At 41.4% G+C, this 17,886-nt stretch overlaps 1 protein-coding gene across 1 annotated transcript in view; it reads left to right on the top strand.

The window, feature by feature from the left end:
• Positions 1-1,381: 1,381 nt before the first annotated feature.
• The window catches only part of kcnt1b (potassium sodium-activated channel subfamily T member 1b), a gene marked incomplete at its 5' end in the record, with an annotated part of 43,152 nt that continues 26,647 nt past the window's right edge, over positions 1,382-17,886 (top strand). Inside the window, 2 exons of the mRNA XM_079160792.1 lie at positions 1,382-1,527; positions 10,952-10,990. Coding sequence (XP_079016918.1) covers positions 1,382-1,527; positions 10,952-10,990 — 185 coding nt within the window. The remainder of the gene's footprint in view (positions 1,528-10,951; positions 10,991-17,886) is intronic.

Here is a 17,886-nt window from a genome sequence, read left to right as displayed (position 1 = left end):
TGCTCCTGGAAACTGAGCTGCACGTAATGCTGACGTGCTTACAGGCCAGCTAGCAGCTCTGACACGACAAAAAATACACCCAACATGTCAAACTAAAGATCTGATTGGTTGAACACTATGACAATCAACAATATCGTCCCCATTTACTTAAACTGCACATGGATTCACTTGTGAGTCTGCAGGCCTGGGGCCTTCTTACCTAGAGACACAGAGGTGACATCTGATTGGATAAAAGCTCTACTTAAAACAAGCTGCACTGGAAGCAGAGCAACTGAGGAACACAGTAGCTGTGCAATGAGAAAATGAGATAATGGGAAACATATTTTTTATAAATTATGATACATGTAGTGTATTTAAGAAAAAATATAAAATAGCTATAACTTTGTGATTCTGTTTAGGCCAGCATGGCTTTGCAGGCTCTGATGGCCCGCCACTGATATAGATAGATATATATCTCTTTCATCTTTGCTTTTACTTAAACTGCAGCACATTTTCAAATTATAATTCACTTTATAGTTATAAAGTACAGCAGTTTGTTTTGAAAACTGCTGCTCAGTAGAGACTTGTTTTCTTACAAAGTATGCTGATTGATAATAATCTATTGAATTTATCAGTGTTTCCGATGATTCCTCATTATTTAGGAAATTTAGGAGAGATGTGACGTATTAACTTTCTGGCTTTTTAAATTTATACAGATATCATGTCTCGTGTAGTTTGCGCTCCAGGTGTCACGTGCATGCAAATGGCCATGATCATGCCATGGGGTGTTTATCTAGGCCACCTGCTCGTGTGTCTGTTGCATCTCATTATCCTGGTGAATCGTGTGCCCAGCCAAAACGATAACAACAGCTGCACGCAGCTGATTAATGAGGATCGGCCGACAGGGAAGTGAGGACTGCTTGATTGGCATTATTCGATCTACCTTTGAGACATTCAGTGCACGCGCTTTGATGGAACCAGTAATCACAGCAATGATGGACGTGATTGAATAATTGGCACGTTGGTGAGATTGAAAGCAACCGCGGGTCATCACGTCTGACACTCATTATTATGTAACCTGTTGGGAAGCCCGTTGGTTTAGCCGTGCGCTTGACGCTCCATCGTGACGACGTGTGAATCTCAAAGACTCACTGGAGGGACCTCACATTTCCATCGGGGATGGAGGAGCGCTCGGCGTGTCTGAGGAACCCGTGATGCGGCAGGGAGAGCGTCCCTCCGCCTCCGTGCAGCACCAGTGAAGACAGGAGATGCGGTTTTCCGGCGGAGTCGGTCGCTGAGCGTGAGCAGCCGCTCCGACACCAGCAGGAGGAAACGTATCGGCCTCTCTCTCTCTCTCTCGCTCTCTCTCTGCTGGCGGGTAACGCTCGGGAGGCGGTGAGCCATGGCAGGCGCCAAACTGACGCCCTCTCCCTCGGAGATCGACCCAGATGTCAAGACGGAGGCGCAGAAGACCCCCGAGCCCACCTGGGTCAACCCCTCCAGTCCTCTCCGGACCGCGGGCTCTTTCGGGAGCGATGCCGGCCAAAGGTAGCTGCCGCAGATCCGCATGTTTCCGAATGCAGCACGCTTGCACACATGCTGCATCCACCAAAAATATATATGTGATGCCAGCGCGCGGTGCATAAAGTCTCCCGAATAACTTGGCTCGTGATTATCCTTAGGGCAAAAGCTGCGGCGTGATCAACATCCCATTACCATTAAGTCTGTTAACCCGTTTGTTGTTATTTCCCAGGGACATTTGTAGGAATGTGTAATCGTCACGGGTGGTAGGCTATTGTCCCCATTGAGGTTAAACCAACGATTCCAGTGCGCCACTTTATAAGTCAATTATAGACAGACAGCAGCATGATTGCAAACGCTTCTGCCGTCAATCACTTCCTCTTGGTATCACGGGGATGCACGTATTTAATAACTGCAGTAGATTGTGATTACATAATTCAGTGGATGCTGCATTCCCATTTCAATTTGATGAATCCTTTTTTTTTTTTTGATGGGGTTGTAAAATGTTACTATGCCGCTGCATCCAAAGCTGAAGTTGATTTTTGACTAATACAACCAGATTCATATGAAACAAAAATGCAAACCACAGGAGATTGTGTTGACATACCTGCATAAAGACTACATACATGTAAGCAGGTCTGCACTGCTCAATAGAATCGGCATGCAGACTTCCACCATCAGGACACTCTCCTGCCATTTGGTAGACAAATTAGATTGTGGTTTGTGGGAGATGGGCTGAACCAGTAACAACTGATGGAGACTACATTATTCTTTTCTTTTTTTCTGTCAGAGAGATAAAATAACTTGAGATCAGCTGATACGCTGCCATCAAAGCTCAGATTGGCACTCTTATCTGCAGGTTATACCAGGTTGGTTTGGCCAAAACCGGAAAGATTCTCCTTGTTCGGCAGTGTTTCAGAGACCACTGCACAGCCAATATGCTGGCGGTGCAGCGTGTTCTGTCTCAGTATTGACGGCACACATTTTTTCATTGTTGTGTATGTTTTTGTTTTTTTTTATCAGAAATGTAGGATCTGTAATGCAGTAGCATTTATTGTGTAATGCATCTGTTTGACGATAAAAGCAACAGCATTGGAAACAAAACAAACCTTTACTTCACATAGAATGTCGGTGTCAAAATCGTAATGGTATCATTAATAAATGTGATGCAGTAAAATAATCTGGGAGATTATGGTCACTTCAATCCTAAACCATGAAGCTCTACTCGGTGACGATTCTTTTAAAAAAACGTCTCTCCCGCCTTCACTATGATTTACCATCAATAATAGAGACCCATTGAGTAATCTGCAGGGTTTCAGGCACACCCCAAATACTTAATCTCTTTTCAATGGGTGCCATGCTGTGTTGCAGAGTGGACAATGTAATCCCATACCAAGAGAATGCAGATGGGTTAAGAATACTTAAGATGACTCTGAGTAAGGACCATCTTTTTTAGTTCTCTTCATTTTTGTTGTATAATGACCTTGTTTAGAAAAATACAGTAAATTGCGGGCAAGTTAATGGCACACCTTCAAGAAGTGTTGTGCTCTTTGGGGGAAGGTCATCTGCGTTCATCTGCGTTGACCGACAGCGGTTAGCAAAAGCAGTTACCTATGTTACCTAAGAAAAAGAATCAATATGAATCATGTGAACTCTTGCACTAGCTGAGTCAAAGTTAGCTGTGCTTGGAATAAATTGGAGTTTTGATCCTTTTGAAGTGGGGTTGTATGTATACTCCCGTGTGTAAAATGACTGTTTTTTTTGTCAATGGACAAGTGTATGCTATATTTAGAGTATTTTCACCGCTTTAACTTGCCATCAGACAAACTGGGTTACTGTATGTCATACACTGACTATCAGGATGTATACTGCAGAAACCTACGTACGGTCGGCTACCATTTGGAGGCTAAAACATATGTGCATTGACCAAAATGTGAATGTTTGGATTTTCATACATGAGGAGCACCATTACGAAGCTGCAGGATGATATGAGATTGATAAAAAACCTAAATTTAAGTATGCAATGGTGGCACATCTCAAATGTTATTCACGGTACGTTTTAAGATTATTTTTGTCATGATTATAGTTCCAAGATGGCAGCATAGCCCAGAGTGATTTCATCAGTTTTAATAAGTAACATACATTAAATACCTGTATTGTATTGCAGACATGTATGTACGTATATGTCAAGGATGAATATAGGTTTGATCTTTAGATTTAGAAAAATGTGTTCAGCTGTCATCGTGTGGGACGTATAGATGAATGTGTAGCTTGTTTATGGTGAGCATGATAACGAACACAAAATTCTACTGATCGTTTTAATGATCGATCACAGTGAAGATGATGAAGACGGGGGGCAGCTGGCCATCAAAAACTAGCAAGAATTTAGACATTCATCATGAAAACCTTTTTCATTGAGATGATACTGACATTAACGAAAGGGATGATGATGAAGCTGGCAACGACGGCAGTGTCGGGTGGCAATAACGATCATAAACGATGATGCAGATGATGAAGCTTGTGTCATGGTTGCAGATCTGTCGGAGCGATCAAAGTCTTAGTCTTACGAAAGCCAGCGAATCAGCCGACACCTGCTCTGAACATGCTGAAGGAAAAACAGATTGGCATTACCACGAGTCAATATTATTAAAGTTCTGGAAGCCAGACTGTTTGAATGGTGATCTAATAAGGCTGGGGCTGTAAAACCCTAATGCATCAGTTGGCCAGTTGCCCCAGGCAACCAGACTTGGACCACTGTCAACCATTTAGTATAGGTTACCGCTCTTGGCAACAAGTTGTTATATAGATGAATGTTTGCCTTTGATCACCCTCCTGTCACACTGCTTTACTTTATCATATTACCTTCCTGCATGACGTAAGCCATACAGGAAGGTAAAGGCTGACGGGATGCTGTCAGGACTCGGAGCTGTATAGGTTTGTGAAATGTGATCAGCGTGGGATTTGTGTCCAGCTGGCTCAGGAAGGAGAGGATGTGGAGGGAGGAGTGAGTGAATCAATAATCTGGTCCATTGTGCGACACAAATTGTAAAGAATCTATTTAATTCTGTATAACTTACAGCAGCAGTGCATCCCCTTGCTGTTTGTGGATATAGGATTCTCTCTACAGTATTGACATTTACTGTAAATAACAGGCAGTGAAGAGGCTTGGTGAGACTTGGAGGATGTTCAGAGGGATCGTACGTCTTTTAAACACAGAACTCACTCGCAGGTTTATTTTGGCTCCATCCTGCCTCGCCACCGCATTGCCTCTTTGTGAAAAGTCTATTTAGAAAACAGACGTTTGGTGTGCAATGAATCAAAATGTTTGCTCGCAGTGGGAGCTGTTAGTCATATTCTCATTAATGCTAGACTAGTATATTACACTGGATACATTTAGTGTTTTACTGGATACAGGCCAACAGAGTAGCAACTTGATTAAAAAGCAGGACTTTTGATTGACAGATATGCAGCATAGACTTTATATAGTTTGCTGACATTTCAGCAACACTGAGCTTTCTACAGAGCTCACGTCCGTCAGCCCAAAGCACTCTGCTTTTCATAAAGTTTTGCTTTTTAAGTTTTCACAGTCAGCAATGCCCCTCAATATCAAAGCTACAGTGAAGTGTTTGATTTTTGCCATTCATGTTTCCACTTTTTGATTAAGGCTTTGACAGATTCCTGAATTAATTAATACATTTTCTGTCCATGCATTTTTCAACTGCTAGTTAAACAGACAGATCTGGGATGTGCACTTTAGACTAAATGTCAAGCAGAATCATGTTGTTTGTATCTTTTTAGGAGGAATCAGGAAGAATCTCATTCATTTCTCTGCAGAAAAATGGTCATTTTAAGAGCATTTGTTGTCGGGACAGAATATCAGTTACTGGTCAGTCAGTATTGATTTAAAAAAAGCTAGCAACATTTTGATACCTTCAACTACTTTAATGTACTTTGATTGTACATTCTTGTGCACCAAAGCCGACTTTTCTTATTTAGATTTACTTCTCCGCTGCTCACACGTACCTTTTTATCATCCCACTGCAGACACTTTGATGCAGAAATCCTTTTCAAATGATGCAGTGTATTATGCGTCTAATACAGTAATTTAGATGCATTTAGGGTGATAAATTAACTGTGAATATCCTGTTAAGTCTGCATCCACATTTTGAGGTTCCGCCTCAACGGCTGCCTTGGGTAATATAGATGAATCTACAACAGCTACATGAGGATTTCTTTTGTTGTAAGCAGCAGTCAGTTGGGAAATGTCTGGAAGGTAATGGACATTCACACTGTTTAAATATATACTAAGACAAGTGTAGCTGTAATAACAGAGCAGCAGCTCACTGGAATAGAAGAGGATGTGTTATTTTGCAACCCTCTTGTCCTCTGCCTGTTTCCAATCTCCACTATTTTATTCTCTTTGCAGATGGATGTTTGCCTTGTTGTGGTTGCCTTTAACACAGCATGTTGTTATGTTTGGCTTATCATTAGTACTTTCTCACAATGACAGAGGAATAATCAGTTTTCCAGCAGCTGATAACGATTTTTTTGTCTTCACGTTTATTTATAGCGCCCCTGCTTTCACGGAACAATTAAACTCTCATTTTGATTTGAGGACCCGAGGTTTAATGAGGGGGTTTTAATGTGGTCCGTGGGGTAAATTGCATGTTGTCCCTCGATATTATTCGTTAAGGATGAAAATATCTCAGTGATTGACTTGAGGGTTGCAACCCGAAAATAATGAGTGCTATGGTTGCTAAAGCATGTCCCTAAACAAAATGAACCTTTTAAAAAGACCTTCGATTTCAAGAGAGAACATCTAAAAGCATGTGTTAGTTAAGCCTCTCACACTGAGATACCCGTGTGTGCTTGGCTGCATGCTGTACATGGTGTATATGCACGTAGTAATCGTGCACATGCATTGGCCAAATCATCGATCGCACGCGTCGTTCACTCGCCTTGTCTTTCCTCTTAAGAGCATTAACAGAATCAATCAAAGGACCGTAAGAATGCGAGGATGTGTGATAATTTGAGCGAAGCTGCCAAACTGAGGGTGCTCGCACAGCCTGCTCTGGATGTCAGATGAACTGAATCTGGGCCGTGTTCCAGAAAAAGCTCACAACCTGTGCCGTGCAAAGTAGCACCAGCACAAACCTTCGTAATCTGAGTTGCGAGGAAAGGAAGGCGAGCACTCTGATTGGCTGAGATGCTTGGTAGAGAGCTCTCTAGAACGATGCTATCATTGAGTCCATTATGTTTCTGGTGTTTTCATCAGTAAGCTGCTTAGAGCATCAACAAGGGGGTGGGCACAATATCACAAGCACCTTTTCTATATATATATACTGTGTATGGCGATAGTGTCATTTCTGGAAGAAATGGGTTCAGTTCAAAGCAGAGGAGTACAAAATACATAAAATTCTCATTTTGTGCAAAATGAACCCACTAAGAGGCAAAAGAAACAAACACATTTAGTGAATTTAATACCAATAAAGGTAGAACATATATAATATTGATGACAAAAATCATAAACTGTCCAGAACAGTACGGTATAGCCACCAAACGTTTCTGCCTATTGATTGCAACATTATCCGTAATGACCTCATAAACTGTCCCAGAGATTGAAATGGGATCGCTGAGTGTTATTGTTTCATGACAAACAGCCGGCTTGCCTAACCTCACAAAATACGAACTTGCGATGTAAAGTTTTGGTTGAGCCCGTCAGAGTTTTTGACTCAGAACTGGGGTTGTCTGAGTCATCGATAATACCTGATGACTTGTCCTGATACGCACTAAGTTCTTGGCCATCGTATATCACGGCCAGAGGCAAACAAAATAAAACTTCTTGCGATTTCTAATTTCTTTTCTGTTATTTAATTTCTTTTTACTTTGTTACTGGTAGTCTTTAAAAGTAAGAGACACTGTAGCTGGTAAAGTAACACAAAGGTACAGAGGTACTGTTGCTATGGTTACCTGCAGTTTAATATACCTTCAGACCGATTTAGAACTGAGGTTTAGCTGTTGACCAGAACCAGGTCTGGGGGGGGTTATTATTAGGTTTTAATCGACACCTGACAGCCAGTCAGAAACGGGTAGTCTCTGTGAAACGGCTATAATAGAAATAGAGTACGAAGGTGTTTTGTGTCCACCAGCTTTATTTACGGTTCAGCAGTACTAACATATAGGTTTTGGCCAGAATAATTTCACTACAGTCCTGCATCTTGTTGTTTGCTGCTGTTGGATTCCCTCCCTAACCAGGTGTTAAGTTACTGGAGCCCACTAGTCATCATGTTGGAGGGGAGAGCTTGAGCTGCCTCTGTGGCAGTGAGGAACAGTATGGGAAATGTAGTATATGTTGATATGTTGGCAAGCTTCCTGATGCAGGGAAACTACAAATCCCATTTGCCCTTGAAATTGCTGCAGAGATGGTGTGTTTGTGTGTGAGGCCCTCCCCCATTCTATTAGGCAGTCCTTGAGGCCGTTCTCAGTGAATGTGTTTGAAAGTGCTGGTCATTTTGCACTTGTTGTGTCAGCAGCTCAGCTCACACTTGTGATTCCAGATCAGCAGCAAAGAGGTGAGGATCTATTCGCTTCTTTATTGCATTTGTTTTACCATTTGTGAAGGGCATGAGGCTAACTGCATGAATATTAGGATGGTTCAGTTTCTTTGATTTACGATGAAGAAACAGAGTCGAGTGAGTGTTGTAGGCTAATGGGGCAAAGGGAGCCGCAGTTAATCATATCCTCTACACTGCTAAAGCTCTTAGCATCCAGATAGCATCTTTATTGCTCATTAAAGTGTTTGTCAACTAGCCACAAAATGGACACTGATATCACAGCAGAGGGGTTGATGTTGTTCCTGTACACTGTTTATGATGAACAGACTAAGCGTTTCCAAATTGCTTTTTCACTTCTGAACTAAGTTTTTAAAGAGGCAGCTGGTGCCCAACAAATCACACTGCTATAGTAGTATTAAGTGCGGTAAATTGTAGGACTGGGCGATATGGAGAAAATATAACATCACAACATTTTGTGCAGGAAAACCAGTTAACCAGAAAAAGACTAATCTTATGCCATATTACCATGTACACAATGTAAGACGATGGCTAGTCTCAAATAGCTGGAAAATAAAGTTTTCCTCTGCCTCATACAGCACATTTTGCTGTTGCATATCCTTCAATGCAGCTGAACTTTACTGCTATCAGAAAGTTTCCAAAACACCCGGCAGTCCATCTTTCTTTGTACCTTTTATACCTTTTTTTTAATCTCTCTCTTGTATGCACTACTATGTCTATAATTAAATGTTGAATTGAATCTGGCTTTTAAAAATGGGAAACTCTTTCATGCAATATGATTATAACTAAAGAAACCTGGATTTTCAGTTCATTAAAGGTCTTACTCACAAAAACCTCCAGTGAATTACAAGCTTCCAGTAGTGATTGTTTTAAAATCACCTTTTCTGGTAGCTTTATTAGAAAGTTACAGAAGGAACATTGTTGTCAATCATCTTTTGTCATCATCCACTAAAAGCCATAGGGCTGATTTCCACAGTGGACGATGTCATTGGTTCCTGGGGACCATAATAATCGACTATGTTCTGTTGTCGAGATGCCAAACGGTACTTGATTAGTTACTGGCATAGTACAGTTCCTCTCTTGTGACCTATACTTCCGGGGTTTAATGGACACTCCATTAGTCCTTTTTTTTTTAAAAAGGCTTCAGCTTTCCTGCGTTACACAGCAGACAGACTTTGATTACTTACAAGCTTCAAAGGGATATCAACCTAAATTATATTTTTATACATCCACCGCTGAAGTTGATACTTTTAGATGTGCTTTGGACTTGGCCTTGAAGCATTTTACTCCCTAGACTAACAGTGCACTCACATCTGTGAATTGCAAGAAGAGTACAATAACCTACAGACGTGGTACTCGATTCATATTTCTGTTGACGTCGTTTTAAAGCTTTGGGAAATATTTCTGCCGGTTACATGTAAGGATGAGGGACTTAAAGCACAGTTAATGTCTTTATATTACAAAGAGAACCAACAGCATTGTAGGGGGTTTGCAGATAAAAACTAATGGGCTGTACAGTAAGTGAACTAAGTGTATTTAGATCATATGTAGTTTTGATTTGTATATGGTCTGGCTCATACTGTACTTGCAGGATTGTTGGGAATAGAGTATAAGTTGAATCTGTTCAGTCCTAAAATGTATCTGAATTAATGGTACGTCTCTTCGATATATAAAAATATATATTATAAAACCATTTAAAGCATTTTCAAACATGGGTTTATCGTTAAAATGAATGTTGAACAAACCAACCACTATTTCTGAATGAGATTTGATGTCAAATGGGCCGCCAACAATACTAGTCTAAAGGTAAAATAAATAACCGTTTTTTACTGTATCAGGACAGAGTTTTTTTACAATACAGAGTAAGATATCAAACATTTTCTGGAGGAGCTCTGTCGTCTGTTCCTCTTGTGTATGTTATGTAATGCTTCCGTACATTTCTGCACGGTAGTAAGGGAACTTTTGTTTTCTTTTGAAGAAGACATTTGACTTATTGTAACAGGAAAGACACAAATGTGGCTCCATTTCATAATTAATGCTATTAGTCAAACAAATGACACACCAACCGTACATGAAATACTACAACTCTGCGGTTCAGCGTCAGTTATTGGTTTCCAAAGGAAGCCGTAGAGCGCTCAAGACAATTTGTTCTGCATCAAATCAAACGTGTGTGTTTAATCTTCGACCACATAGTCCATCACACTTGTCCATATGTCAGCCATTAAGGTCAATATCTGGGTATGTCTCCCTGTCTGTCTGTTCCCTCAGTGTTACACACTTCCCTTTTCTCCATGGTCAACTCAACCTATGAGCTTGACCGAGAGGGTGTGTCCGCTGATCCCCTGTGGTTTGCATTAAGTGTCCCATCTGTTCGTTAGTCAGCTGAAACAACAACGTTTTTGATCAAATTAATGTGCAGAGTTTGCCTTGCATGCGCCCTGTGAATTAATGTCTCTGAAATACATTTCGTGTTTCCCTTTCGGGCTCAGATGCAGTCAATTTCCGCTGAATGTTATATTTACTTGTATCAGCAGTTTGAAGGTGACTCAGTGAAACCTTGTTGGAAAAATCTTGACAGTAGGCTTCAAGTGTGCAGTAAAAAGCAGCTGCTCAGATACAGGATCTGATCGGACATCAACTCGCTAACATGCTCTCAGATCCTCATCTTGAGCCTTCTTGCTGCACAAACTGAGCTCAGATTCTTCTACAAGGTTATCCAATAGTTGCATTCTGACTCGAGATGCAAGTGAATGCAAATAAATGACAGTGGCATCCTGAGTCGCGTCCTTTTCTTTTGCTCTTTCCTTCCCTTTCCTGCTTCCTCGAACCTCACTCTCTCCTAACCTATGCCTATCTGTGTCCATGTGTGCTGCGTCCAGGTATCAAGAGGAGTACAGTATGGACTCAACCAATGCCCAGTAAGTCCCTGGCAGCATCATGCTTGCATGGCATGGATTGTATCTACAATGGTAACTTTACACAGGACTGTTTTGCGAGCACAAAAGCACACACACGTAGTATTGTTTCCTTTGGAATTTGCATATACTGTATGTGGACATTATGCCTTGGAGGTAATATCACCATTACACGTTATCTGTAAAGTGGGCAATGATTGTTGTGGTAATGGTTGCAGAATGCTGAGAATAACCCCTTCGTGTGTAGCTACCTTTTCAGCAATTGTTGTGGCAAAGACTTTAAAGACACATTTAGCACAGAACAGAGTTTTGATACATTCGGTCTTGTCACAGTAAATGGTGAAAAGGCAGCTTGTCTGTTTTTATTAATGTATTCCAGGTGTATTATCTGTCCCTTGACTGAATGTGCACACCAGTTTTCACTCTATCACTGTTGTGGATGTTAGATCTTGGCTTCAAGATGAGTCTCTGGACACACTGTGGGTTATATTGGTGAAATAGGTGCTGAAATCACCAACATGTCAATTGTTTGTGCTGTACTAATGCTGTGTAATGCTGCTTACTCTCTGATCATACAAAAGAGTGTTCTTCAGTATCTGGACAGGAATATCCAGAAAAATTCGAAGCTTCGAAGGCGACAACACAAGCTGTCATACTTTCCTCAAACCTGCTGTCATTCTTAACTTAAATTGCACTTTGCCATTTTTGTCTAATGAGAGATGAAGATAAAAATCTGACTTTACTTTTTCATTGGAAAGAAAAGGGCAACAAACTGCAACAATCGCATCAAATACATCACAGCGATAGCCCATGAAAATGAACACATGCTCATACGTAGGCCTGTAAACAAATAATGAAATGACTTTAGCCTTTGCCAACTTGCAGAATAAAAGACCTGATTTATTTATCTCCTCCGCTGCTTTTCAGTGACGGAACACACAACAAACAGCGCTATATGTCCGAGAAAAACTCATAATAATAAAATAAAAAAAACATCTCAGCAGTAAGGCTGAGGTGAAGCATGGAGGCCACATCAGCAATTGACAGTGAATGTTTGTTTGGAATTTGTGAAAATAATTCTTTAAAATTCAGTCATTAGCTTTTTTCCTCTTTTGGATGAAATGTTTTGCTTTGCTACATGGTCAATGTGTGTTTCATCTTGTTGGTGTTCCACTGCAACAATAATACGATTTGTAAAAGAAAACAACAGTCACAAGAAATCCAATCATACAGGGGCCAGTTTGCTTTCAGGACCTAAAGCTTGTACCGTATATTTATGACTTGGCAGAAATGGGTCCTCTGATCTTCATAAGAATAGACGCGTTAGGTCTAATAGTGTGCCAGTGCAATGGATTTAGAATCTGTAAATCTCTGTCCCATGTTAAGTTTCACAGCTCATATCCGTTTTTTTGGTGTATCTAGATTGTATCCAGATTGATTGAAGAATGTCTGGGAAACAAAAAAAAAAGTGAAATGCAATTTTTGCAACTCCAAACCACAGGTGGTTTGAAATGCGATTCCAGTCGGATGTGTCTCAGCCTGGAAGCTCCGACTGCTCAAATTGAATTTTTAAGGTGTGGAGGTGCTGAGCATACCATGCTGCTACTAGCAAAGCGCTATGAAGCACAACGGAGAACAACAACAGTCGCCCAGATAAATTCTCTGGCACTTTCAATTTGCTATCATTTTCTGCTGCTTCCCTCTCACAATGTTCACCAGGAGGAGTTCTGCAACGTTACTTGACGGCGCGATTGTTTTGAGGGCGAATGCTTCCTCGTTAGAAATCCTCGTTGCCAGCGTAGCGACATAGTTATTATGCCTACGTCGTTACCACAGCAGCCCATCTGATATATTAGTGATGTCTGAACACACAAATCTGATCTGATCATTTACAAATAACAGTCTAGACGGCCTGTCTTAAAGATCTGATTTGAGAAACAAATCCGATTTGCCTGCAGTATAAATGTAGATTTTATTTAATTTTTTCTTCAACCAGCATGTAGTCAATGCATGCTGGTAGTTTTGCATGTCAATAGCGAGACCTGCTGCAGAGATTTCATCACTCCGCTGTGGTGGGATGCCTCTTGAGTGTGGTGTTTTCTGGGGCTGTACTGCTGTTGGGAAGTGGATTGTTCTCCTTGGGGATGTGCTAAGTGGAGAGCTATGATCATGTGTTGACAGGTTAGTGTTCTCTTCATCACTGTTATCCTCTTTTTCTTTTCTGCTAATCCTACCTCTAGAAGTTCAGGCTGACCGAACATATTGCCTTTGGTTTTATAAGAAGGAATACGGTTCATAAACATTGATACAAACACATATTTAGCCGTTTCTCTTTTGGTTCCATGAAACGCTACACTAACACAAAATAGCAAAGACAAAGCCAATGATATATATTGAGGTTTTTCTTGAAACTGTACTAAAACATCACAGGAAATATCTTGGTTTCGGCTCATCAAAGAGCGTGTTCATCGTTGCACATTCAGGAAAACCGCAATGTTTGGTTTCAGTGCACCGGAATCAAACGGCAACACAAGCCTCTCTCTGTGTTCAGCAGCAGCACATTATGAAACCTCGAGTATGATCTCGGTCTCGGGTGATCAAGGTGCATTCTCGGTGGGGGCTCGAACCACCACAGCTGGTTCCTCTCAATATGGAGGCGCTTTATAACTTAACTTATGGTGGATTTTCTTCTGTACCACGATGTGAAAGAAACATTGCCTTCGTTTCTGAAGGCTTTATTTGACACTGCTTGACGTTTGTTTGTAATGCTGCCTACTGTACTCTTTTCAAATGGCATGCTGTTATTGCTGTCTCCGTAGTGTGTGCAGAGGCTGGTGTGATGAGACTAGAGCTCTGTTTTCTGTCTGACAAGAGAAGACACATTTTCTTGACAGCCCTGAGAAAAGTAACGTCAATCGAGCAGTAAATGAAACATTCAAATGTTCTTTGACTTCACTTTCTGAAAACGATTATGAAACAATTTCACATTCGGGTGAGAATCACTGCCATCATCATTTCCCCTACTAAACAGAAGATTGCACTGTTGGGGAGGGAATAGTGAGTTTCGCCCTTGCTGATTTGAAGATTTTAGAGGCCTCAATCTTCTTCTTTTTTTATACAAGAAAATTGCCTTTTTTTTTGGGGATATAATTTCTTCTCCTATTTCTCAGAGCACATTTAACTTAATCTTCCATTTTGTGAGCTTTACTATTTATAGTTTGATGGCCAATATGTTGGCATCTTTCTGTGATAGACATTTCTGAAAAAGACTAATGCTAAGCAAGCAGATCTTGAACAATCCTTTGTGGCCTTATTTACAAGGTCCTAAAAATGCCATTGTCTAATCTGACAGCCTCACGCTCTCATGCCCCGTTTATGCCCTGAGGGTTTTTTTATGGTGCTGAGTCTAAACCTAAGGGGAATTTAGGGGTTTGGATCTGTAAAACACCTGTTTTCTGGTAAGCTTTTATCATTCATTTTTGTTTCCAATTACCTCAATGTAAATAGTATGGCAGAACCTAGTGGTAGTTGATGTTGGATCATCAAACAGTGAGCAACAAACCTACTAACTGGACAGCAAATTGGTCATTATGGCGTCTGTGGGCGGCCACCAAGAAGCCGACATAACCACCTTGCATAGATAGTTCTGTGTCTTTCACAGAAGTGGCCAACAGTCCAATGCAGAGTTGGTCTGGTTTTGTTTTGCGTTCATTGCACTCAACCAGCATCCTCCTAAATCCTCTGTTTTTCTGGGTTGGACATGTTCTGCAATTGTCTCTTTTTAGGAATAAGGAAAATCTCTTTCATGTGGATTAACCCGTCTCAGGGACTGTCTAGCGTGTTATCCAACTATTCACTATTTAGCTTCTGTGCTTTTGAAATTTTCACTTCAGTCAACAGGAAGATTAATTTGGTATTACACAAACAGTGTAGTCATCCATAAAGTGAGCAGCGCTCTCATTAAAACTGCGCATTTGTGTTAGAACTCCTTTTATAGACACGCGACAACCGCTTTGAATCAGCGTCTTTGACATGCTGATTCAAGGCTAAAATATAATAAATTGTGCTGCTGTGCACTTACACTAGCAAAAGCTTTAGAACAAAAATGCTTCTGGGATTTCTACGTCCTTGAACACATGTGCACACACAGAACAGCTAGGACCCTCTCCACAACTCCAACGCACACATACAGCCGCTTACAGAGTGCTCGGATGCCTTAGAGGACCTGAAATGACCTCGGCCTGCTCGTTCACATTCATCCTAGTAGCCCACAGGCCTCCCAGCTCCCATTAAGGTGTTTATCCTCCCCACATCTGATTATAACAGAAACTCATACATCTTCCTGTTGACAGTCCTGCTTTCAGTATCCATTTGACAAAGTACTTTTCACATTTGCAACAGCCCATGTCTGGCCCATGAGAAGTTTTAGATGCAGCTCGGTGGAGCTGAAGTAGAGGATAACAAAGACATCCACAGCGTTTGAATATTCATATTCAAGTGTAATATTTTTAGAATTCCTCCAGATTCTATATTGGCCCCATGTGTGAGGGCAGGCAGAGGGGGGACAGAGCAAAACAAATATTGAAATGAAATGTTATTTGAGAACCACAAATGGATAAAACAACTTTGTGTAGGGGTGTGTAGTAAAAATCGTTTTTTGATCAGTTAGATTTCTGAGCCACATGCGTTGAACCCTGGTGTGTAATTTAACTATAATTGAGCAAACGGAAACATCAGTGCTAGTTTTGTTTTGAACTCCATAGTCATTTTAAGCTAAGTTAAGTTTTTTACTGAACCTAACTAAGTAGAAAATGAGTTTCCCTCGAAATGTACTTGAGAGTGCAGATAAGTTGTATGGGAATGTATTTTTATTGGACGCTGGCGTTGTCTCAGGATAGACGTTTTGTAGCTTCCTCACAGAGTTCCCTTGATGATTTTAGTCCACGGTGATGTTGCACGAGGCTTTACTGCTACTGCTGTTTACCTGTGCTTGCCCCTGCAATCTTCTGACGTGTATTCCATATGGCGCAGAGCATCTGCTCTCTTTCCTTCACGAGAGTTAATGCAGCCGTTCGAACAGCTCTGTTCTGTAAGCCAGAATATCTCGGGGTCAACAAACTGTGTGATGTTTTATTTACATAGTCTATAATGCAGTTGTGTACTCTGTGTTTCAGGCAAGGGTGCATCAAATTGTAATCCTATCACTGGCAGCGGTCACGGTGTACTCCGTGTATTTGTGTTTGCTTGTGCCACTTTAACACTGAAGGTGTGATTACTGGTCGTGCCCTCCAGACTCCATCTTCCTTTCAGGTTACTTTATCTCCTCATTTCTTTCATTATGATCACGAACCTGGTACTGATTCTCTGTTATATGTAAAGGGAGAGTCTCTTCCTATGGTTAGGAAGTCTATCTGCCCTCTATGATATTCAAACTGCTTGTTTATATTTGCGAAGTCTTACTAATGTCCATAGATTGGTGCTGATGGTTTGCAGACAACAGCGATGCCAAAGAAAAGAGCGTAAGTACTTAAGAGGTACTGCTGTGGGTCAGCACGCCAAGCTGAAAGAAGTGCTATTTGTAGCTCTAGTGAGAGCTACTTAGATAAATGACCAAATGCACAGTGCCTGGCCGTAAGTGTTTGACGGGGTAAATGTGACCCCGTCAAACACTTACAGCCAGGCACTGTGCATTTACACAGTTATGAGGTCAGGAGCGTTTGCTGAATCTGACGTGGCACAATCCTACGAAAGAAAAAAGGAAGAGCAAGATAAGAATACGGAAATATTCTTGCATGAGATCCAATAATATTAAACAACCAGCAAAAGTGTTAGCGCAAGGAAGAGCTATGCTGCTAGAATGACTAACAATGTTACAATAGCAGCACTACTCAGTTCAGCCAGTGTGGATAAAAACACCCTCAAACCGGGCTAAAAGTCAGTCATCACCCTCACGATCATTGTTTCGTTTCAAATAAAATCCGATCAAATACAGAGCCAACGCTACAGATAATGTGTCTCCGCCTCGAATGTTTACAGACTGTAATACAGGTCAGGTGTCTGTAGTCAAGCTGGGTAAACATGAAGCCCGTGTAGCTATTGCCTATATGTCTCTTCTGACAGCTGTGTCAATGGAGACGACACGCGTTCTTCATCTCCCGATAGGCCACTGACGACAGAGCAGTCGCTGCACTTGGTTTGAGTGGTCTACATTTCGCAGTGTGTTTAGGTATAGGACGGAGTCGGGGGGGGGGGGGGGGGGGGGGGGGGGGGTGTGAGTGTGAAAATGTGTGTAGCTACGGCTAACTACTTGTACTGGAAACACATAGCACACAGCCTGCCGTGAAGCTGTCTCCATGGCAATAGAGCCAGGAAGAGGGAGAGAAGGGGAACAGCTGGAATATGGTTCATATCTCCTGTTCTTTCTTCCACCTACACTCTTAATCTGCACATACATGCCTATCTTGGGATTTGGCTGCTGTAATTGCACTCCTACTCTCCTCTCTTGCCGTCTTGCACTCTTTATTCATCTTGTCAGGCAGGGTGGAAGGCTCTAAAGGATCCCTCCTGGAACAACGAGGCCATAGTTAATTCCCCTCCATGCTCATTAGTGACAACAAGCTCTCTACATTACAGAAACTGTTAATAGGCCTGTCCCACTACCCGTATTCATCTACAGTACAGTACGTAACCACGCTTAAGAGATCGTTTGGTCAAGTTCCTATTAAAGTCCATTATGTCCGACAAAACCTTTATTGCTCGGGATTCGTCAGTGAGAAAACAGTCCATGTGATTTGAAGTAGCCTAGTTTTTCAGGAGGGAGCTGATTGTCATTTATTAATGGACTCTTTTGTGGTAATGGTCAATATATAGCAGGAAGTTTGTTCATGTTCTCACTTGTA

Source organism: Pholis gunnellus (assembly GCF_910591455.1).
Source record: "Pholis gunnellus genome assembly, chromosome: 6".
In the NCBI taxonomy this organism is placed as follows: domain Eukaryota; kingdom Metazoa; phylum Chordata; class Actinopteri; order Perciformes; family Pholidae; genus Pholis; species Pholis gunnellus.
The sequence above is the reverse complement of the archived record's forward strand: the minus strand, read 5'-3'. Positions and strand labels throughout refer to the sequence as shown.